The sequence below is a fragment of the Zalophus californianus genome, chromosome 10, assembly GCF_009762305.2.
Source record: "Zalophus californianus isolate mZalCal1 chromosome 10, mZalCal1.pri.v2, whole genome shotgun sequence".
NCBI lineage: Eukaryota > Metazoa > Chordata > Mammalia > Carnivora > Otariidae > Zalophus > Zalophus californianus.
In genome coordinates, this window is record NC_045604.1 from 108,106,283 (window position 1) to 108,128,991 (window position 22,709).

At 48.4% G+C, this 22,709-nt stretch overlaps 1 protein-coding gene across 3 annotated transcripts in view; it reads left to right on the plus strand.

Annotated features, from left to right (window-relative positions):
- Nucleotides 1–22,709, plus strand: part of SMURF1 (SMAD specific E3 ubiquitin protein ligase 1) — a 108,661-nt gene that overhangs the window by 79,171 nt on the left and 6,781 nt on the right. For 2 of the 3 annotated variants that reach the window (XM_027611281.2, XM_027611282.2), the window contains exons 4-15: nt 923–1,056; nt 1,216–1,281; nt 2,526–2,601; nt 4,097–4,338; nt 5,050–5,134; nt 6,741–6,887; nt 7,961–8,159; nt 10,113–10,216; nt 17,804–17,918; nt 19,052–19,230; nt 20,446–20,583; nt 21,781–21,901. In XM_027611281.2, the coding sequence (XP_027467082.1) occupies nt 923–1,056; nt 1,216–1,281; nt 2,526–2,601; nt 4,097–4,338; nt 5,050–5,134; nt 6,741–6,887; nt 7,961–8,159; nt 10,113–10,216; nt 17,804–17,918; nt 19,052–19,230; nt 20,446–20,583; nt 21,781–21,901 (1,606 nt within the window). The remainder of the gene's footprint in view (nt 1–922; nt 1,057–1,215; nt 1,282–2,525; nt 2,602–4,096; nt 4,339–5,049; nt 5,135–6,740; nt 6,888–7,960; nt 8,160–10,112; nt 10,217–17,803; nt 17,919–19,051; nt 19,231–20,445; nt 20,584–21,780; nt 21,902–22,709) is intronic. The other variant, XM_027611283.2, reaches the window with a different exon arrangement.

Consider the following 22,709-nt stretch of genomic DNA (forward strand, 5'->3'; position numbering starts at 1 on the left):
ATTATTTTGGGGGCGTCTGACTGGCTCAGTCAGTGGAGCATGAGACTCTTGACCTTGGGGTTGTGAGTTCGAGCCCCATATTTGGTGTAGAGATTACTTACGAATAAAATCTTTTAAAAAATGCACTATTATTCATATCTATTAAGCAAATAATGTGGTCTATGTATTTCCATCTTTTAAAATCTCACTTTTTAGTACCAGTAGATCTTCTACAAGAGTAAATACAGTTTGGTGTGGTTGAATGTCTTTCAGCCTATGCGACCATCAGACAATTTCTTACCTTCATTCCTAAAATGGATTGCAGCTTGAAAACCACTGTTTTATATCCACCTACATTTCTGTGTCCCTGCTGAGAAATTTTCATTGAAGGAACCTAGAGTGATTCTTGGTTTTGTATGATACAGATTGCACTGAGTTTGGGTGGGATTTTTAGTAACTGGATTCCAAGACTCATTGCAGTTACACTCAAGAATCTCAAGTGACTTGGAAAGTGGTGGTCCCTCCTCATCCCGAAAGCTGCCCTCTGTGGTTGATTTGCATGGAGAGTAGGTGGGGGTGTGATGTCTGAGTTCGTGCTCTGTAGGGTGCTTCGGGTGGATCTGAGGGTTTCTAAGTAGCCCTTGGTGCAAATTGGTATTCTACGTTAAAGCCTGATGGGTGGGAATTTAGGAATCCTCTTATTGTTCTTTGGAACTACGCAAATATAGCAAATCTCTGTTCTCATATTATCATCACGATGTAGTTAGGTCCATTTGCTTCTTCAAAGTGAGTCAGTGTGTATTTACCGAGTGCCTGTTAGATGGGGACTAGAGAGCCCCCATCACGTGAGAAGGACTCTTGTACTAACAAGTCAGTCAGATTAAATCTCAGCGGGCTATCCTAATTCAGAAAGACAATTAAAAAGGAGTTTGCGTGCTTTCAGGTATGTTGGGAAAACGGATTCTATAACCATCAGCGTGTGGAACCACAAGAAGATCCACAAGAAGCAGGGGGCTGGCTTTCTGGGCTGCGTGAGGCTGCTCTCCAATGCCATCAGCAGATTAAAAGATACCGGATGTAAGAACCAAATGCTTTCCTGCCTCTCAATACAACTGAAGAAGGCTTATGAGGCATCTTTCCCCCCCCCCCCCCCTTTTGAATACTGAAATACACAATTCCTGCCTTCCTCCCTAGCTACCATTTCCCTGGGTTAAGTTTTGAATTGTTTGTTTGCAGACCAGCGTTTGGATCTATGCAAACTAAATCCCTCAGATACTGATGCAGTTCGTGGCCAAATAGTGGGTAAGAATTTTCTCATCTGTATAAAGAGATGCTTTTACAGACTTTAACATTCAGCGCTTCATCGGCGAGAAAGCACACAGAGGCACTGACAGTGGTGACGGATTTCAAAGGACAAGCCACATCCGGGGCCATCTTTTCAGCACTAAAAATGCTCATCTTGTGTGGTTTTATTATTTTATCAAATTCCCTTCATCCCGTCATCCCAAGTTGAGTTACGATGACTAGGCTCCAAAAACATTTCGGGTTATAATTTCAAATATAATTTTAAGCACCTCATTCATGGACGATTAATTTGTCATTGTCTCCTCCAAGCGTTCATGGTAAGAGTGGTGGCCACACATGCGAGGGCTGAGAACTAGTTTCTCTGGGAAGACCTACCGTGTATGTACAAAGCAGGGATGACTTTGGAAGACTTCCACGTAATAGGGATTTTATAGAGTTAGGATTGAAGTATGGAGGAGGAGAAAAAATGTGCTAAAGTTACAAGCCTTGACTGGAGGTGTCCCATTGGAAGCGCTCTATCTGTCAAGTGGCTTGTTCTGTTATCCATCCCATCTTATTAGCATGTTAGGGTAATTCCAATGTTGACTATATGCATTGCAAGGAGGCGGAGAAAACCTAGGATTTCAGCAGCATACCAGAGTGAGTTAGGACCCCAGATCTTTTGGGCATTGTCTGGAAGAGACTTGACTCAAAATAAATGAACAGTGGGTATGCATCCTGAAAACCGTCATAATGAGAAAGTTCTCACTTAATGCTTTTCTGTTTGTGATTTCTTTTTCTCTGTGGAGTGGTGTGCCAAGGGGGAAAACGAATAACTAGAAGCACCTTTATAAATGTCTTTGTTGTTCACAGTAGTGATAGAGGATAAATATTTAAATTCATCTAGACTTCCCAGATACTGGAAGTGCGCTCTGTGTCCTTATTAAAGATCTTCTTTAAAAATGAGGTAACTTAGAGGAAGCGACTATTTTGAATCTGTTATTTTTATGGGGTGGGTGAAAACACAGCACTCCCTTCTCCACATTTACCAGGAATGTTCCAAGCAGTATGCGGGGGCTTGCAGCTCATGGAGTAAATGCTTCATACTTGAGAGCCTAGGAGTAGATACGTTTCTGTATATGTATGTGCCTTGCTTTGTATAATAATATTATATGTAAGTTACACATTCGCAATGGCTCACTGTATGACAATTGTATGAAATGCCACTGGATTTTAATGCAAGACGTTCTTTTCTGTTTTAGTCAGTTTACAGACACGAGACAGGATAGGCACTGGAGGCTCTGTGGTAGACTGCAGAGGACTTTTAGAGAACGAAGGGTACGTATCCCCCTGGTGGTGCCCACTCACGTCTCTGCTGCCTTGGGCTCTTGTGCTTCCTGAAGTAGCCTTCACACCTTTGTGCTGACGCTTGACATGCAGGAAAGGACTTTGGGATACAGGCGGGGTCTGGTTTCCCTGTTTATAAAGGAGGCTGTACAGATTAGTGGGGTCGCGCCCACAAGACTCGGGATCCAATTGAAAGAGATTTTCACCGGTCAAAGAGTTTGAGCGTCATTAAGAGTTATAACTACAATGGATGGAAGCACATCAGATATATCAAAAATTCTTGAGTTTATCATAACACTGAGCAAAAAAAAAAAAAAAAAAGCCCGAAAACACTTAAAAGAAAAAAAAAAAACCTTAAGAACTCATTGGTCACGATCACAGTTTTGCGATCCCCATGCCTTAATGGAGCTGGGCAGTAATCATTAATAGTTGCTTAAAGACCACAAAAGAGAGGTAATCTGACATTAACACGCCTCTTGGAAATCCAGAGGATGGAGGAATGTGCTGCCCAGCCCCGCAGGAAGGCCCTAAGCAGCATTCAAAAGGGGGCACTCTATAGAGTATGGAAGACAGCTCCATCTTCGACAACTGAGAAATAAATCGCAAGAGAAATAAATAAAAAGGAAGGGAATCTACAAATTAATAATAAAAGAGACTTAAGAGAAATACCTACTAATTGCAGTGTGGGGACCTTGTTTAGATCCCGATAAATGAGACTACTGACTGGAGAAATTTGGACACTGGTATTTGATGATACTGAAAAAATCAATGTCCCTTTTTTTTAGTCGTGATTATGGAAAAGTCCTTATCTTCTCGAGATACATGCTGAAATATTTAAGGATGAAATCAATCACTCTGGGATTGGTTTCAAAATAATCCAGTGGAGGGGGGACCGTGGAGGAGTAGCTGGGAGCCGGTCATTGTTGGGGTGTGGTGGTTATGGAGATAGTCTCTCAATTTGTGTATGTTTGAAAGTTTTCAATGTAAGATGTTTTTAAAAAATACTTTGTGAGGGGAATAGCCTATTAAGGTAAATTGTCTTCAGAATTGTTCAGGAGGTAGAGACGTATGTTAGAGAGTACTTAAAGTCACTGCAGTACTTTATATAACCAGGAGTTCTATTACAGAGTAAAGTAACAAGGAAAATGGAGTATTTGGATTTGATTTTAAACAAGAAAAATGAAATCTCATTTCACGAGCTTCTTAGAGTGCAAGGTTGGGTTTTTCAGTCGTTCAGCTCTCCCCGAGGATGGCTTCCTACACGTGCCCTTGGTGGCACTTGACATATGGCTTCCTTTGGCTGCTTGTGCCTCATGAAGAAGTCTATCTGTTTGAATAAGACAGAACAAATTTTGTACAAGTAGGCACTGGGGGCATCCCGATTGAGGGAAAGCGCAGTAAGCGGGTGTGGGGGCGCCGCGATCGGTTTTTAGGCGCTTCTTGCGGGCTGGGGTCCCCATGTACACTGTGCTCCTCTCCTTTCCAGAACCGTGTATGAAGACTCAGGGCCTGGAAGGCCACTCAGCTGCTTCATGGAGGAGCCGGCCCCTTACACAGACAGTACTGGTGCTGCTGCGGGGGGAGGGGACTGCAGGTTCGTGGAGTCCCCAAGTCAAGATCAAAGACTCCAGGCGCAGCGACTCCGAAATCCCGAGGTCCGGGGGTCACTCCAGACGCCTCAGAACCGACCCCACGGCCACCAGTCACCAGAACTCCCCGAAGGCTATGGTGAGAGAATCTGCGCCGCCGTCCCGCGTGGTAACTGCCATGGCTCCCCGTTGAAGCCATTTTTAGGGACTTGTCCGTGCCCTAACTGCTGACGTTGGCAAAGCTGTGCCATAGGACGGCTGTGTCAGAATAAAGACAAGTAAAGAAGGTGGTGATACATCATGAATTTGTCAGCAATTGTTCCACTCTCCCAGTTTAGCAATCGTGTGAAAATTTTAGGCAAATGAAGACCAAAAAAAATGCAAGATGATGTGTGGGCTGGATGAGGGTACGTGTGGCGCTCTGTGATGTGAATGTGGGAATGACCACGCTGGGTACGAGGGAAACAGGAGCATCTGACTGCCCCCGAGAGGAGAACCCAGGGAAGGAGGAATGTAATGGAGAGGTGCAGATTATAGCAGACGTGAGAGCGGCCACAGGTGCCCGCGGTCAGGGGGAGGTCAGGACCCAGGTGGACACACATCCAGCGCCTCACGGGGTGTGGCCGGGGAAGGGGAGCACCGCTCTGCAGGGGTGAGCAGGGCGAGCCGCCCAAATACACGCACAGGGCTTGTGAAGTGAGACGGTCTGGCAGAAGCTCACCGCTGTCCTCTTGTCTCCGTGATTCAAAAGAAAACCGAGAGGAAGCTTAGGCTCTGTGCTGAGAAGATTCTTGGACAACTCTCCTTGGAATGGACTCTAACTAACCACCGCCTCTGGTTTCTCATGCAGAACAAAGAACAACGGTGCAGGGCCAAGTTTACTTTTTGCACACACAGACTGGAGTCAGCACTTGGCACGACCCCAGGATACCAAGGTGAGTTTTCTAGACTGGGTGCAGTCAGAGCCCTTTCTCCAGCAGTTTCGGGGGGACTTCCTCCCCCCACCCCTGCTGCCGCCCCCCCTGCTGATTGATAGCACCCCTTGGGCTGGAAGAAGCTTGGCAGCGCCGAGAGGATGAGTCACAGGGGCTTGGACTCAGGCTCTCTGGGTTGGAGTCCCAGCTCTGCTGCCCCCTTGAGACTCCTTTTGGTACCTGGGCACCTGCTGTTGGCACACAAGTGGGTCCTTGAGAGAGCAGGCCTGGATTGTGAAATCGGTTCACGTAACTGGAAAGACCCTTGTCCCTAGATGAAATCAGATGTGCTCTCGCTTGAAAAATCAGTGAGCCCTTCAAGGTGTGTTGCTGTCATTTTCATCTAAAAATAAGCAATGGATGAAATGATAGGATGGCTGGGGTTTGCTTTAAATAATCGGGGCTGGGGGTGGGAGCGAGTAGGGGCGTGTTTGAAATAGGCGGACGGTGAGTTGGTAATGGTCGAAGTGGGTTGCTCATTAATGGTCTCTCTCTGCTTTTGTATGTGCTGAAAATTTTCCATCAGAAAACGTTACAAAGGAAATATAAAGACTCCATTACCCTTTCTCTCTTCTACTTTACTGTCCCTATTGCCTCAGCCCCTTGGGGACCATTCCTGGGGGAGATGAAGCTTTTCTATACGAATTCCTTCTACAAGGCCATACATCTGAGCCCAGGTCAGAGAGACCCCCACCCCTCCCCCATCCCATAATGGAGTTGTTTCTTTTCTTTTTTCTTTGTTTTGCTTTCCTTTTCAAAATTTGTTTTGTTTTGTTTTAGAACAGCATTACTACCTAATAACGTTTTTAGTAATGCTCATTTCCTTTCTATTCATAATTTGTTTCATCTGAGAACAAGCTTCCTATCGCTGACTTTCCGAGTCTCTGTTGAATTTCAGATTCATTACCTACCTGCAAATGAATGAGGTGTCTCTTTAGTCCCCACTGTAAGAAATGTCAGTTTTTGTGCTAATTAGACAAGCGACCTGGTCGGTGATGTTGTGCTCCCACATGACTGGACTGTATTGAAATCACTAAGTGCGAGGGTAGGATCAGAAACACTTGTGGAACAGAGTCCCCTAAAGCATGAGAATGCCGCTTCCCGGCGCACCTGCTCGGAACGGAGAGATTTCGAAGGCATGTTATTATGTCCCCATGAGCTTTACTCTCGGGCTTCTGGGAGCTTTTCAGTGAGGACACCTCTGTGACCTTGGAGCATTTAATTTAGCTCGTAAATACAGAGAGTTTTCTGACAGCAGTCAGCTGCTTCCTGCTACTTGGCCCTCTTTGGTGTAAGAAATGCTCTTCCCTGGGTGGGCCAGGTTCACCATCACGGTTATAGGCTCTGAGGGCTCCGTTTTTCTCTCTCGGGTGTCGCTGCCACTTGTGGCACAGAGGGCTGGACTCGGTGGGAGTTTGGCGTAAGTAGCACCATGACTGTCCCTCTTAGTGAAACTGGGCTATGGCCACATTGATCAGGGATTCCTGTGGCTCCTCTCGCTGAAGTTTTGGTCTTATGCCTCCACACGCAGATGGACAAACCTCTCTGTTATCTTCCATTTTGGTAGAGACCTTAACAGTGTGAATTGTGATGAACTTGGACCACTGCCACCAGGCTGGGAAGTCAGAAGTACAGTTTCGGGGAGAATATATTTTGTAGATCATAATAACCGAACCACCCAGTTTACAGACCCAAGATTACATCACATCATGAAGTAAGACTTTCATAAAATCTTTGTTGACCTCTTACATTTATAATGTAATGTTTTCTACTAATATTTCTCTTAATTTATCTACTGCCTTGTGTATTAGTGGAGAATAAGTGTAAGTAAAATATGATAAACAGTCGGTGGACAGGTGCATATCTCAAGCTCTCAAGTAAGCTGTGAGCTGTTCGGAGCTGTATTGTTGCCCCCTTTTCTTGCTTGCAGCCTCAGTGAAATTCACTCAGAGGGCAGTCTTAGCTCCATTCTCGAAGCTTCCACATGTGGCTCTCTGAGGAGTGCGTGGCCCTTAGAGTGAGGGGCAGTGAAATGAGGCTTTTTCTTAGTGTCTGTTCGTCACCACCCAGAAGGGCTGCCGCAGTCGGTAATGCTCCTCGCTGGAGCCTTTTCCTGTGCCCGTCATTCCCGGACAACTTGGACCTGGGAGTTACCTTGGATCCCACGTTCAGTGTCCCAGGTTTGTTGTGTTCTCTAGAACGTAAGAGCCCACGTAGCGCTTCTCATTGACAGCTGACCTTGGGGGCAGAACCTGAAAAAGATAAATGCCACTTCATCCCTCTGCTCCTCCTAGTCCTTGATTTTACTGGAATTTTGTGAGTGGGCTTAGAAATGTCTGGGTTGTGAAACTGAGGAATGGTTCCCAGTAGACTACTCTCGCGTTGTTTGCCCTCTTTACGATAATCAGCTTGCAGCTCCATGCAATTCTAGCCACCGAGGTGCATCTCCTAGTGCGTCGGTCAGTCTCTCAGAGACATACTAGATGCACGATAAATGATCGCAATTTCTGCTTTTATTCATAGCAGTGAGGATGTATGGGATAAGCAGTGGCTTGGAATTGGGGTATCTTCTTGACTTAGGACGTATCTAGACTTCTCTATTTAGGCCAGTGGTGGACACTGTCAGTGTTTACGTATCTTTGTACGTGGTTATGTCAGCAGAGAGAACATTTCTTCTTGAAGTTCTGTGTAACGAACTCTCAGTTGCTTGGTATGGGGGGGGCCCTTGCTTGCAGCTCCCTTGGCCGCTACTTTTGGAGTGACCTTGATGCTTGTCTTCTCCTCAAGTCACCAGTGCCAACTAAAGGAGCCCAGCCAACCGCTGCCATTGCCCAGTGAGGGCTCTGTGGAAGACGAGGAGCTTCCTGCCCAGAGATATGAAAGAGATTTAGTCCAGAAGCTGAAGGTCCTCAGACACGAACTTTCACTTCAGCAGCCCCAAGCCGGTCATTGCCGCATCGAAGTATCCAGAGAAGAAATATTTGAGGTATGGGATTCAGTGCAACCAGCAGTGAGGCATAGACGGTTCAACTCTGTTAACAGTGAGTTCTTTCTGTTTGGTGTTTCAGGTCTTGATTTTTTTGTTTTTTGAAAGATTTTATTTATTTGAGAGAGAGACAAAGACAGCGAGAGAGAGCAGAAGCGGGGAGGAAAGGGAGAAGCAGGCTCCGCACTGAGCAGGGAGCCCGGTGTGGGGCTTGATCCCAGGACCCTGGGATCATGACCTGAGCTAAAGGCAGACGCTTCACCGACTGAGCCACCCAGGCGCCCCTTCAGGTCTTGATTTTATTTACTCAGCAAATTGTAGGTCTTTTTCAGGACCAATGGCCACAGAGAGACTTTTCTCCTTTGGTAAGAGTTTAAAAGCTCAAGAACTTCTGAAGTGAAAATAAAGAGATTTATATGGAAACTAGTGCTAAATAATACTGTCAGTCCTCTTATCTGCTCTGTGCAGATTATATATTCCCGCTATCTGCATGGTTTCTTTAGAACCAGTCATTCCTTCTGTTGTCTTACACAGAGTTTCACCTAATGGCTTTGCCTCCTCAGAGAAGCTTAGTGGCCAGCTGGCCACCATATTTTTAATGTGTTTTCTGGAAATAGGACGATCAGGTGGTTCCTGAAAATCAGGGTTCCGTCCTTCATACAGCTCCCCGGTGGGATCAAGACCTCTAAACAGGCAGGCACCTCTGATCAGAAGGTAAAATCTCAGTGATGTTTGGGCCATATCCTGCCTGCCTTTGTGGAACCACTGGCAGAAGTGATCAAAGGAGACTGGAGAAGAACTGAACTCAGATCCCCACTGGGCTGCAGCGGCTGCGAGAGGGGCACGGAGGGCGAGGCCGGGGGCTGTGGGGAGCCCAGTGAGGTCTTCCTGGTGATGGGCACTGAGGAAGTGCCCAGGGCCAGGCTCGACACCCGAGCTCAGCCAGCGTTGGGTGATATGGACAGATCAGCCAAAATGGCCATTGAGCAGTCTTCAGTGGTTGCCGGGGAGAGGAAAGTGCTGAATTACTGACATGTTGCTGCCAGATCATTTCCACTCAGCATCCTCTTTCAAGACTCTTGGGTTCTAAAGCTTGAATTACATTACATTTAAAGCATGGAAAGATTCTTAAGTGCCTTATCATTGAAAATATCTACAAACATTTAGTGAGTTCCACTCAAAAGACTGAACCCGGGGGAAGGCTGGGCTGGCCACCTGTTCTGTGTTTTGGGTAAGCTAGTAGTATGTCTTACTTAAACGCTTTTTTTTTTTTTTTGCTTTTTTGACTCCGTGCAAATCATGTGACTCTTCACCTCAGATATAAAAACAGGCTCAGAATTCTTTTACTGTTCAGATTCTCTAGGGATGTCTTCATTTTGGTTAAAATATGTAAGTTGGGATGCCTGGGTGGCTCAGTCGGTTGAGCGTCTGCCTTCGGCTCAGGTCATGATCTCAGGGTCCTGGGGTCGAGCCCCGCATCGGGGTCCCTGCCCAGCAGGGAGCTTCCCTCACTCTCTCCCTCTGCCTGCTGTCCCCCCTTGTACGTTCTCTCTCTCTGGCAAATAAATAAAATCTTAAGAAAAAATAAAATATATAAGCTGTTCTTAGTATGGCACATTAAAATTAAATTTTGTGGAGAACATGGGCTGTAGTGAGGATGGTTGCTGTTAAGCCTTTAGTGATCGTGCTGAAAATGCGGGTGTGTGTGTCCTTTCGGTGCGGTTTCGCCTGGCACGGGCTGCCTTGTCGATTCTGAGGGAGACTGGGGAGATCCGGCGACAAGCCGCCGCATACGGGACACCAAATCAACACTCTGAATGGGAACCAGATCAGACTCGGATTTAAATGAATGTGCATCCTGATTTGGGCTCCATCACTGACAACCTTTCACCTTTCTGTAACTCCAAGAATGCCACCTGTTCTTCTCTCTGACACTGTCATTTTGCCGAGCAGGAGTCTTACCGCCAGATCATGAAGATGCGGCCGAAGGATCTGAAGAAGCGGCTGATGGTGAAGTTCCGGGGAGAAGAAGGTTTGGATTATGGCGGAGTGGCGAGGTGAGGAGCTGGGGTGGCCCCACTTGCTACTGCGCTGGGCTCTGGGCCGCCGGGACGGGAGGTTTTTGAGGGCGCTTGTCCTGGGGCAGTCAGGACCCCCGCATGGCCTTCAGTGCTCCTGGGAACGAAGCTGTGTCACATCCACCAGAAGGCACATCTCCTTCACCCTGAATTTACTTCTTGGAAAGATAGGTTTCAGCTTTTCTACCATCCTCCCCATCCCCCACTTCATCTGGCAGCTCTGAACCTGAAACACGAGGGACCTGCTCCTGAAATCAGTCTGGGAGTGAAGCAGCCTTGCTTTTCCCAGGAGAGGACTTCCGGGGCACTGGTGTCAAAGGAATTTTGCAAAGTGACTCGTTGGTCAAAATCATTCATGCAAATGATCTTAAAAATAGAAGAATGAAAAACTGTTATTTCCCATCTTACCTCTTTACACCTTTGAGACAACTGCCTTTTTTGCTCTTTTAACTCTCTCTTCTAATAGGTAACGTTATGTCACTAAATTGGCCAAGTTCAGACATTATGCGTTGACTTCAGGATGTATGGTCATAGACACAGACTTGGGTAATGCTTGTGGTGAGGATCTAATTTAATACTCTCACTTCCTAGTTTGGTGCTGTCGCCATTTGTAGATCTTCTTTCATTGTCTTTGTAACTACATACTGTGTTTTCACCATTATTTTTGGTTTGTCAACTAGAGACATGATCTCTTGACCCTCTTTTTCATAAGCAAAAAGGACATAAATCCTCCTGACTTCCCCTTCAGGAATCCTTCCCCCTTTGCCTCCTACATCCTGGCATCTGGCATACTTTTGCATCATCAAGGTTGAAGGTTCATAGTCTGTTCTGTAGCCTGTGCTTGTCTACCTATTATTTTTAAGAGTTGAAAATCAGTACATTGTTTATATTATCGTGACCATGTAAATATCGTTCACTGAGGTGTTAAGTGGTATTCTAGAGGTTATTTTAGCCTTTTGAACAAATTTTAATTTTTCCAAGAATTTCTTCATATTTGTCTTTAAAAAAAAAAAACCAACCAGGCTTTGTCTTTATTGCCCCGTTAAGCTTCATCTTTTACCACCCCCCCCCTTGCCCCCTTCTTCCATGTGTCTCCCTTGTGGAGACTGTCCAGTCCTGACTGGTGGTTCTCTGGGCCTTCTGCACCATCATCGTCATGGGCCTTTGCTGCTTTCCTAGGTCAGAGCATTGATTTGTGGATCCCACAGCTTCCTCTTCCTTGGTTTACTCCCTCATGTTACTGGAGTATATCCTGAAGTAGCTTTCTTAGAAAGGGCCTGTGGGAGGTGAATCTTCCAAGGTCTTATGGAAAATATCTGTTAATTTGCACGTTAATAGTTCGCTTTTTTTATAGACTTCTAGGGAGAAAGTAATTCTTTTTTTTAAAGATTTTATTTATTTATTTGACAGAGAGACAGCGAGAGAGGGAACACAAGCAGCGGGGAGTGGGAGAGGGAGAAACAGGTGTCCCGCTGAGCAGGGAGCCTGATGCAGGGCTCGATCCCAGGACCCTGGGATCGTGACCTGAGCCAAAGGCAGACGCTTAATGACTGAGCCACCCAGGCGCCCCAAGAAAGTAATTTTCATTCAGACCTTTGAAAACATTGCTGTCCTGTCTTCCAGCACCCAGTGTCACTGAGCGGGTGGTCTGATGACAATCTGATTTTAGTCCTTCCTTCACCAGAAGTAATTTAGCCCCATCCAGGACCACCCATCATCCAGAGTCTACTGCCTTTTTTCTATTTTTCTCCCCCCTTCCCTTCCTTACTTCCTGCTGACATGTAATCCACCACCATCATCACTGCCTTGCTCCTCTTTCCATTTGTTGCACTTGTCCAGCAAAACCTCCAACAGTCCCATCCTGGGGCTGCCGGGCCTCGGCTGAGCAGCGGCGGGTAGCTGGAGGAAGATGCCCGCCACACTGCTGGCCTCTGTCCCCCTTAGGGACGCCAGCCTCCGGGAGGGCTCAGCGGCCTCTGCAGCCGTGCCGTGCTTCTGTCGATGCTTCTCTCGCCTCCCGCCTGTGCGCGTCCTCAGACCTCTCCCTCGCTCCCGCCCACCTTCGCTCTCAGCTGCTGACTCTGCTTCCCTTTAACTGAGGACACAGAAGCAAAGTAGAGAGTATTTCCTCACTGCCACCAAATATCCAGTCTGCCAGCATCTAGACCCATGGGGCCCCATATGCCCTGCGTGGCCCTCAATGGCCCAGGTGTGTTCCCATAGAAGAGCGGCCCTGCCCTTCGCACAACGCGGCCAGGTCCTCATGCTCCTACTGTTGTTCGCATCTATCTCATTTCCTCAGAATGTTCCTTTCTCTCGGGTCAGTCTCATCTCCGTACGCGTGCGCTACCACTGCTCCCTTCTTAAATAAACATGCCCCCCCGACCTTCGCTGGACGCTGTATCCCCTCCCTGTGTACGCTTTAAGGAGGCCCTAAAGGCAAATAGAGCAAAGTAAAAAGAAAAGCAATGAGAAATTCCAAGGCAAACACAAATTTGTTAAAAACTACTCCCTCGGTCACTGACCTGTTTCTCTGTTCTCCTTGGAGCAGAATCCCTCGCGAGAGCTGTGCGCATCCCCAGCCCTGCTTCCACATCCCTCGCTTCCTCTCCACACCCCCTCCCCCGCTGTCCTCAGCAAACGTTTCTGGCCTCTGAAGCTCCCTGGTCGGGGATCTCCCCCAGCCTCCCTCTCCCCCGACCCCACGATGACTCTGTGGCCTTCATCTGTCCTGCTCTGTCAGCAGCACCTGACATCGTTGGTCACTCCCTATTCTCGAAGCACTTTTTCCACTCGATTCTGGGACACCACCCTCTCTCTGTTTGCCTCCTGCCAGTGCCCTGTGCGGGTGCTCCTCACCCCGGAGCATCAGCAGCCCCTGGCTCAGTCCCGGGGTCGCCTGAGTGCGCCCTGGGTTCCGTCTCTGAGCCTGGACCCCGCCCCTCGCCCCCCTCAACCCCGCACCTGTTTGTCCTGGGCTCTTCTTAGGGATTTGTAAAGCCTCCTAAACCTAATGGTCCCGAATCTCTTATGGCCCCTCACACTAGCTTCTTGTTTCTCCTTCCTCGGTGCCCAGCCCGCCCTCACGCCCTCCCTTGTCACCTCCCAGAGCTCCACCCGTGGCCCTCGGCAGAGAGCCCTGTCCAGATCACCTGTGGCCCCTCTGCCCCCCCCCCCCCGCCCCCCGCTGCCCCTCACTGCCCTGCACAGGCCGCCGCCAGCTTTCTGGAGACTCTGCCGGTCCTCCCCCGGCCCCAGGCTCCCAGCTAACACCCCACAGGTCGCCCCCAGGCCTGGCCCATGGCCTCTGCCCTCCGGCCGCTGCTCTCTCGCGGCGGCCTCCCTCGGCCCTTTGCCTTCGTGTCCCCTCGGCCTAGAGTGTCCCGAGATTGTCACGTAGCTTATTCCTTCTGTCCTCTGGGGTCTGCTCACACGGTCCCTCCCTGCCCCCGAGCTCCCCGCGTTCCCCCGGGGCCGCGGCCGGCATGGCCCGTGCGCCCGGGAGTGCTCCTGACCCCGCCGGGTCCCCAGGTCCCAGAAGAGCCCCTCCCGACAGGGGTCCGGGGTCCACCGAAGCAGCGCCTCTTCCTGCTCACGGGACCTCCTGTCTTCTGCCTCCCTGCTTTGCTCTTGCTGAAGGGCCTGTTACCCCGACCTGGACTCCCTGGACGGACCCTTCCGGTCCCTCCTGTTTTCATTTCCCATCTTGGCTTGTTTTCCCCCTGCTTCTGGGAGATTCCGACTTCCAGTGCTGTTTTCTTCCAGCCTGTTTGCTTAACGTGAGCAGAAGCGGTGGTTCTGAGCAGTCTAGTTTATTTTCTCTTGCTCATCCCCGAGTTGTTGTTTTATTGCAGTATACTTGACATACAGTGTGACGTTAGTTTCAGGTGTGCAACACAGGGTTTCCTAAATGCTCTGCTCCCAGGTGTGGCCGCCACCTGTCACCGTCCAGCGAGCGCTGCCGCCCGGCCGCTGACCGTGACCCTATGCTGTGCCCTTTCTCCCCGTGATTCTGCCTCGTTCCCGCACCTCCCCCCCCTTCACCCATTTCGTGACCCCCTCCCCAGCCCCCTCACCTCCGGCAACCATCCGTTCTCTGTCTTTACGGGTCTGTTTCTGCTTTGTTCCTTTGCTTTGTTGTATTTTTTAGATTCCACATGTAAGTGAAATCATATGGTATTTGTGTTTCTCTATCTGACTTAGTTCACTCAGCATCATACCCTCTGGGTCCATCCATGTGGTCACGAATGGCAAGCTCTCATCATCTTTTATGATTCACATTCCCTGGTGTGTGTACATCCCATCCTTACCCGTTCGTCTGTCCGTGGACACTGAAGTTGCTTCCATATCTTGGCTGTTGTAAATAATGCTGCAGTAAGCACAGGAGCGCTTATGACTTTTTTGAATTAGTGTCTCCATTTTCTTTGGGTAAATACCCAGTAGTGGAATTACTGGATTACATGGTATTTCTATTTTTAATTCTTGGAGGAACCTCCATACTGTTGTCCACAGTGGTCGCATTGCTCCAGCACTTTTTTATCTTTTTATGTTATCATAACATACTCATGTATTGATTCCATGGTAACAAAATATAAAATGAGAAAAATTATCACCCATGACGGAGTCTTCACATGACTGGATGTTCTTCAAGAACACCCCTATAATTTGTGTGCTCTTGTAAGAATTGTGTCTATTCATTAACCATTAAATGTCAAGACTCCACCATGTACAAGGCACTAGGGATACAATAATAAACAAAGTTAACGTGTTCTCTGGCCCCTTCACCCCTCCAAAGTCCCCATCCAAAGGTGTTCTCAGTCTCATGAGGTACAGACATTAATGAAAGAATTACACAAGTAATTCTAAAACCCCAGCTCTGGTAGAGGCTACCAAGGAGGCGCCTGTGTCTTGGGAAGTCAGGGGGACAGAACAGTGTCATGTGCTCTCCATTTAGGGGCAAATTCTCAGCCCTACAGCAGCTACCCCAAGAAAAATTATGTTCTGACAAGCATTATAAGTGGCCCAATTATAATTGGTTTCTGGGTAGAGCTGGGATTTTTTTTCAGCAGCCAAACGAAAAGAATTAAAAAGCAAGAAGTCACGATCTGCCCTTTGGCCCTGGATAGAATCATGCCTCCACCTTTTGCCCACTGCCTGTCTCTGCCCTCCTCCCGCCCTCCTGCCAAGTCCACCGGGGATAAAGGGTGCAGACAGGCATGCGTTTGCCTAGCAGTGAGCTCACATCAGCACCAGCTCTCCATGGGAAACATTTTTCCTTTCACGACTACCCCAAGGTTCTTCCTTGAAATTCTCAATCTTGATGCTAGCAACCATCTTTCTTTTGGCAAACGTAACGTCTGTTGGCCCTTGATAACACAAATTCTGTCCTGGGCAAGAGGTTTAGGTTTTCTGTCCCCCTTTGTAGCTGAGAATCTTCCTAGTTATATATTCATATTTGCCTCAACAGTTCAAGTCAGACCACTTGCATTTTCTCTTCTATGCTATTTCCTTTATAGTCTGAGAAATTCAGTATCCTGAACTGTTCCAACCTACTGTCGTTCCTTTGCATGGCTGGTATTACATATTCCGGCACGCATGTGAATAGCTTGGTTTCGTGTGGTTGGAGTTCTGTTCCTTCCGCATAACCCGTTTTTTATCAAGTCTTCCACGTGGAGAGGTCTTTGGGGAGCTCCCTTGGTTGACGTGGTGCTCTAGTGGAAAGAGCTGTGACTGCTGGCTTTCCTGCCTCCGGCTGGGTCTTGCATTGTTTCACCCCTCAGATCCTTCCTCACGTCTACAGGGGATCAGACCTATCTCGGAGAGCCATGGAGAAATTTAAATCCCGTGTGTGTGTGCCTGCATTCATTATCTGGTCGATGAGAATCAGTCTACACTCACTTCCCCCGTGTTTGGTTCTGAACCATTTCCTGTATTGTTAAAAAACCATTTTGCCTGTGTAGTTAGCTCTCCCCTTACCACTTCCTTAACATACCCAATATGCCTCCCTACCTCGTGCGTGACGCGGTCCGAATGTTTGCTTGTGTTTTAATCATTTCCTGTCTAGACAGTTGCAGGTCCTTGGCTTTTGAAAATGACTCTTCTCAAACGCAAACTCTAAAACTTGGGGATGAATCCAGGCCTTACAGTTGGGGAATTCTGCCTTTTTAGTAAAGAATTTTGTAACATTTGGAGTCTCATTGCTTCCAGCACGTCCTTTCTGTTTTGAGTTTGATACATAATTTTGTTGTGGTCTGATCTTTTTTTGTGTATTCTCACAGTGTTCTTGGATTATTTGCACGTGTGCTTATCCTTTCATAATGTTTCTCAATTCTCTGCCTTTTCTATTTGACAGAGTAAGAAATTCCAGAATAGAACTTGGGGCTGTTTTTCTTAATGAAATTTATCCATTTGAAAGGAATTTTGAATAGAAAGAAGAAAAGAGTCTTTGTTAAAAGTGCCACAGGTGCTTCTGTATGGTCTTCCCCACATTTTCCCCACATTCCTGCAGATTCTATTGAGAATGCTTGTTTTGTTTGATGGTTTCTGATTTGGGGCTTTTTTTTTATAATGATTGGAATATACAGGAATTCTGAAAATAATTTATTCTTAGATCTCCCATCCAGATTTTAGAACCATTAGAATTAAAGTATTAAGCTTGTTTTTTAAATTATAAAAGCAATAAACGTTGGGGTGCCTGGGGGGCTCAGTCGGTTGAGCGTCTGACTCCTGATTTGGGCCCAGGTCACAGTCTCAGGGTGGTGAGATCGAGTCCCACGTTGGGCTGTCTGCTGGGCGTGGAGCCTGCTTAGGACTCTCTCTCCCCCTCTCCCTCTGCCCCTTCCCTGCTTCTGTGCTCTCTCTCTCAAAAGAAAAAGAAAAGCAGTAAATGTTTATGGCAAAAGATAAGAATTCGACAAGATAGGAGATTATGAAGGGCAAAAGTCATTCTTAATCCATCTTCCCACAAATATCTTCTCCTCACGTAAGTGTTGATAACACGTTGCAATTGGAAATTTAAAAACTTTCTAGAAAGAAGCAAAAGAAAACTGCAAATGCCCCGGAATGCTAATTATCGTTAATTACTGTCAGTGTGTCCTGTACATCTTCCTCCACTTTCTTGCGTAGATATCCTTCCTGTTTTGTGTATATGTGCGCGCACGCGCACTCTTTCTAAAATAAAAGTAGGATCTCTCGTACTTTTGTCCGTTATTACCGCATCATGAACATCATCACCTGAGATGTGGACCTTTGCACAGTAGCAGAGAACATCTTTAGCTGAGGTGACACGGTAACTGTCGAGAACACTGCCCTTGGGAGGCGGTCCTGACTCTAGGCCGCCGTGGGTCTTCCTCAGCTTCAGAGCTGTGGGGGATCTGGGCCAGAAAAGCCATCTCTCATTCGACCAGAAGCAAGTTGTTACTTCCCAGTCTGCGCAAGTCACCTTCTCTCAGAGCAGGGTATCCTGCCGGTGGGGCCTTCCAGGGCTCAGGGAATCAGTCCTTTGGGTAAGACAGAAGACCGGACACTTCCGCACGTATAAAATGACTCATTGTTTTTTTTTCCTAGGGAGTGGCTTTATTTATTGTGCCACGAAATGTTGAATCCGTACTATGGACTCTTCCAGTATTCTACGGACAACATTTACATGTTGCAGATCAACCCAGACTCTTCAATCAACCCCGTAAGTATTCACGAGTAAAGAGGGAGCAAATAGGAACATTTTTTAAAATGGATTTTCAGGTTTGGTCTCTATCCTTGGTTTACTCGTTGTAGACTTAAGAGTCTCTGGTAAATAGACACTGAGAAGGAGAGTGGGAACTGGAGTAACGTGGCTGATTTCTCTCCCGTGTGTTCTGTGCCTGGGAGCCCTGGGTATGTTATTGTCAAAGACAACAAGAGTGAAACCGAGCTGCTTCGAACACTCACAAGGCCTTTGTTGCCATTTGGGGGAACCGAGGTATGAGGACTGTATTTGTGGACCGTGTCATTCTGACACGTGGGCTATGACGCCCCTCCTCCTCCCAGTCAGAAGTGGAATTTTCCATGATCGGCCTTCTTGGCCACGAGTGCTCGTGGAGGACTGTCCCCGTGGGGTGTCCCGTGGTCACCGCTGCCGGGCCCACGGCCCCTGAGGCAAAGTCTGGGGACCAGCTCTCTACAAGCGTTCAGATGTGACAGAGCAGAGTCTTTTACCAAGATGGCAGTGAGGTTTTGATGAATTCTGATTCTAATTCCGACTGAAAGCAGAGGTGTGTGTTTCCCCGTTAAAAACCAGTACAGCTCTGGTTTTTCTGCTTCATGTGCAGAGACTTTTCCTTTATGTTCCTTTTTTGTTTTTTCTTCCTTCTTTGGGTTTTTTTCTCTTCCGCTTTCCCCCAGGGACTCGGGAGGGATGGTAGAAGGCGGGGAATTGCCCTCTGCTCTCCTTCTCGGTAACGCAGTGCACTCGGGCGCCCTGCACTTAGAAGGGCCTCTGCTTGGTTTGAGTCTGCGGCTGCCCTTTGAATTCGTAATTTTTGAGTAAGGGGTGTTCTGCGTTTTCCTTTTACACTGAGTGCCACAAATGATGTAGCAATCCCGAGGAGGTGTTTGCACTCGGGGCCTATCAAATACTCAGATGATCTATAAAGACGTGCTCTGGGTTTTGACTACCTGACCAGCCTTCTTTCCTCCATCTGTGAGCACAACCTGTGAGTAACCAACCGAGTCAGATGGGACAGTTCGTTCTCCCAAGAAGCTTGGAGAAAGCACAAAGGTATCTACTTCGGCTCGGCCTTTTCCTACTGAATTCGTGTTCTCTGGTGCCCCCTACAGGACCATCTGTCTTATTTCCATTTTGTGGGCCGGATCATGGGTCTCGCCGTGTTCCACGGCCACTACATAAATGGGGGCTTCACGGTTCCCTTCTATAAGCAGCTACTGGGAAAACCCATCCAGCTCTCGGATTTGGAGTCGGTGGACCCAGAGTTACATAAGAGCTTAGTATGGATTCTGTAAGTACAGCCTCACTGTTCAGTGAATGCATTGCCACTGTCTCGTACACCGGATAGAATTGTTCTGTATGCGTGTGTGTGTGCGCATGTGAATGTTTTTTGAGGGGTGGGTGTGAAGTTGGAGAAGAGAAATAAAGAAAATGCTGTTTTACAACCAGAAACGTAAAAGTAGATTGAGTAAGAAATACTCAGTTGACTTAATGTTCTTCATGATGTTTGGCCAGTTTCACTTCATAGACTGATTTCTTTTGTTGTCCCCTCAAATTATTAAGGAAGGATCACAAGTGTTAGTCCCCCGAGCCTCATAGGTGGGTGGGTGTTTTGCTTTTGACTCTCTGGGGGGGGGGTCTCCAGTTAATCTCTGGAGGGAAAGTATCAAAAACAAAATTAGTATCGAAGTACCTTATGTCAAAACATTTGATACAAGAAGAGGATCAGGAAAAATTCTAGTCACCTTTGTTTTAGAATTCTCCTAAAACGCTCTTGAATGCAGCTGGCCCCCTTCCACGGTGACCGTGGGTGCTGCCGCAGGTCCTTGTCAGTGAGCTGATGCCACGGGAGCGAGAGACCCAGGCTCTGGCAGAGGGAGGACGTGCCGAGGACCTGAACTCAGTTGCGTCCTGCGCTCTGTTGGCCCGCGGCCCCTGCTGGGAACGGGCAGTCTGCGGGGGGTAGGGCCTCCAGCCCGTACGTAGGAGATCTTTCACTCTGTGTTTCAAGAAGTGCGGCAGGCGGAGGAGTCTGTTTGAACTCTCAAGGGCTACTCTGTGTGAATGGCTGCCTTACAGGGGGGGACCGTATCGTCTAGGTGTGTCTCCCTGCAGGTTGCTTTTCCTTTGACTCAGTTGACTCTTCATGAATCCCTCCCTCTGTTCAGAGACTCAGTTGACAAAGCAATCAGGTCACCGTGTCTTGTAAGATCACAGAATGATAGCGCTACCATCACCATCCTGCGAAGGGGGAAGCTGAGAGTCAAGGGCACATCTGGATGTGGAGCTGGGGTCCCCCGCCTCCTCCCAGGGCCTGCCCCCCTGCCCAGGCACGGGCTCTGTGTCTGCCCGAGGCTCCTCTCTCCTCCCTCCTGCAGCTCCGGGGTGTCAGTCAGTAAATGCCATCTGTCTGTCTGTGCCCCGGATTGTTCCCGCTCCTGTTCTCTTCCCTGCTGTATAAAAGCGGCAAAGATCTGACATCCGTCTTCTGTCCTAACTTTGACAGAGAGAACGATATCACCCCTGTGCTGGACCACACTTTCTGTGTGGAACACAATGCTTTCGGGAGGATTCTTCAGCACGAACTGAAACCCAATGGCCGAAACGTTCCTGTCACAGAGGAGAACAAGAAAGAATATGTCCGGTAATGTTCCAGGGAACCTTGGTGGCCGCTGGTGGGGCCTCCGGGTGCCCGGGACCGTCTTGGGCATGGCTGGGTCCACATTTAGATGGTCAAGGCTCCTTCACTGTTAGAGGCTTCCCTGTCCCCGCCGGCATGTGTGGCCAGAATCACATAACTGTCGGGTTCAGCAGTGGGAGCTCTGCATGGAGGAGGCCCGATGCCACCAGGCTTGACCTGTTGAAGGGACAGTAATGACCCCCGAGCCCAAGTGGCGGAATGGATTGCCAAGTGGCCTCCTGATTCTGGGTGTGAAGGTGGTGAGCGCAGGAGAGAATGGAGCCTAGAAGTTTCCTTGAGCTCAGTCTCAAGGAAGTCTCCTCCATTGTGGTCCCACCTCTGACGGCAAAGAAATGACATGTCACTTACACTGGAAATCTGGAAGCATATGGGCGCGTTGGAGTGCTTGGGCGGCCAGACTGGTGTGTGGCTCTCACGGCATCCCCATATCTTATTTTTAAATCTACTTTTTTTTATTTTTATTTTTTTTTTAAAGATTTTATTTATTCATTCATGAGAGACAGAGGGAGAGAGAGAGAGAGAGAGAGAAGCAGAGAGAGAAGCAGGCTCCCAAGGAGAAGGGAGCCCGATGCGGGACTCGATCCCAGGACCCTGGGATCATGACCTGAGCCGAAGGCAGACGCTTAACCATCTGAGCCACCCAGGCGCCCTAAATCTACTTTTTTTTAAAGAATTTTATTTATTTATTTGACAGAGACACAGCGAGAGAGGGAACACAAGCAGGGGGAGTGGGAGAGGGAGAAGCAGGCTTCCTGCTGAGCAGGGAGCCCAATGTGGGGGCTCGATCCCAGGACCCTGGGACCATGACCTGAGCCAAAGGCAGACGCTTAACGACTGAGCCACCCAGGTGCCCCTAAGTCTACTTTTTAAAATGATGGCACTTGCTGTAACAGGTCAGGTCAATTCCTAGTCCTGTTTTTAGTAAAGCATCAGAATGTGTCAAGGCCTGTGCTGACTTATTTTTAACCCGATCTTAACAGCTGCTGGGGGTTTCATTCCCCCCCATCGGCCCCACCCCCACCCCGGGAGGCCTGGCAGCAGGGCGTTAGGTTCAGCAGATGATGGCAGAACCCACTACAGAGGAAAAGTTGTTCTTGTGAACCGTTTGCATTGCCTCCAACTTGTGAATTTGTCCTTCAGGTTGTATGTAAACTGGAGGTTCATGAGAGGGATCGAAGCCCAGTTCTTAGCTCTTCAGAAAGGGTTTAATGAACTCATTCCTCAACACTTGCTGAAGCCTTTTGACCAGAAGGAACTAGAGGTACGTGCTCACTGGGCCGAGCCAAGTCCGCGTGCAAGGTTGTGAAAGTGGTCAGTGTTTTCTTGTTTTACACATGGCAGCAGAGTGAGGCTCACCTGTTCCCCAGCAAGGCCAGGGGTTTTTGGGGTTCCAGGATACCAGGGCTAGAGTGAGCGGGGCGTCGAGGGCATCTGAGCCTGTTTAGGATCAGGCCACGTGTCTCTCTGCTTGGCGGCAGCCAGCCCAGATCCTTCTCTGGACATTGTGCAGGGTGTTCTGTGGCTTATCCTATTTTTCAGGATCTCTAGCAGTGGAGGTTCCGAACCGCCTCCTGTGTACTCACCTTGGATCGAGGAAATTATCTCGTGTATAACCAGATTCTCCCAGCATGTCAGCTTTCTGTTTTTGTTCTGGCTATTATTAGCCTTGGAACAAAGTATTATTGTCTCCTGTAATCACACTTCATCTGCTTGAACATAGCGGTTCATTCATCTCTTACCCACCTCCGATGCCAAATGGCTCAGGGCTGTGAAATCCTTCTGTCTTTCTGTCCCCGGCGAGGCACCTCCCACCGCGGGCAGACATGTGCACACGACTCCAGCCACGGTCCCTCCGCTCAGCCTTCGAGCTCTGCCTGTCCCAGCCCCCCGAAGTCCCTGGGATGTGGCCCCATTTTACAGTCCGCCCCTTCGGTCTTGCCAGTTGGTTCTTTCGTACCGACTCCTTGCGCAACACCGTGAACGCAGACGTGGTTGTAACAAAACCCCCAGGCTGGGGGTCGGAAAGCAGCCTGGGGTGGCAGCATCGGGCACACTGCTGATCTCCCTGC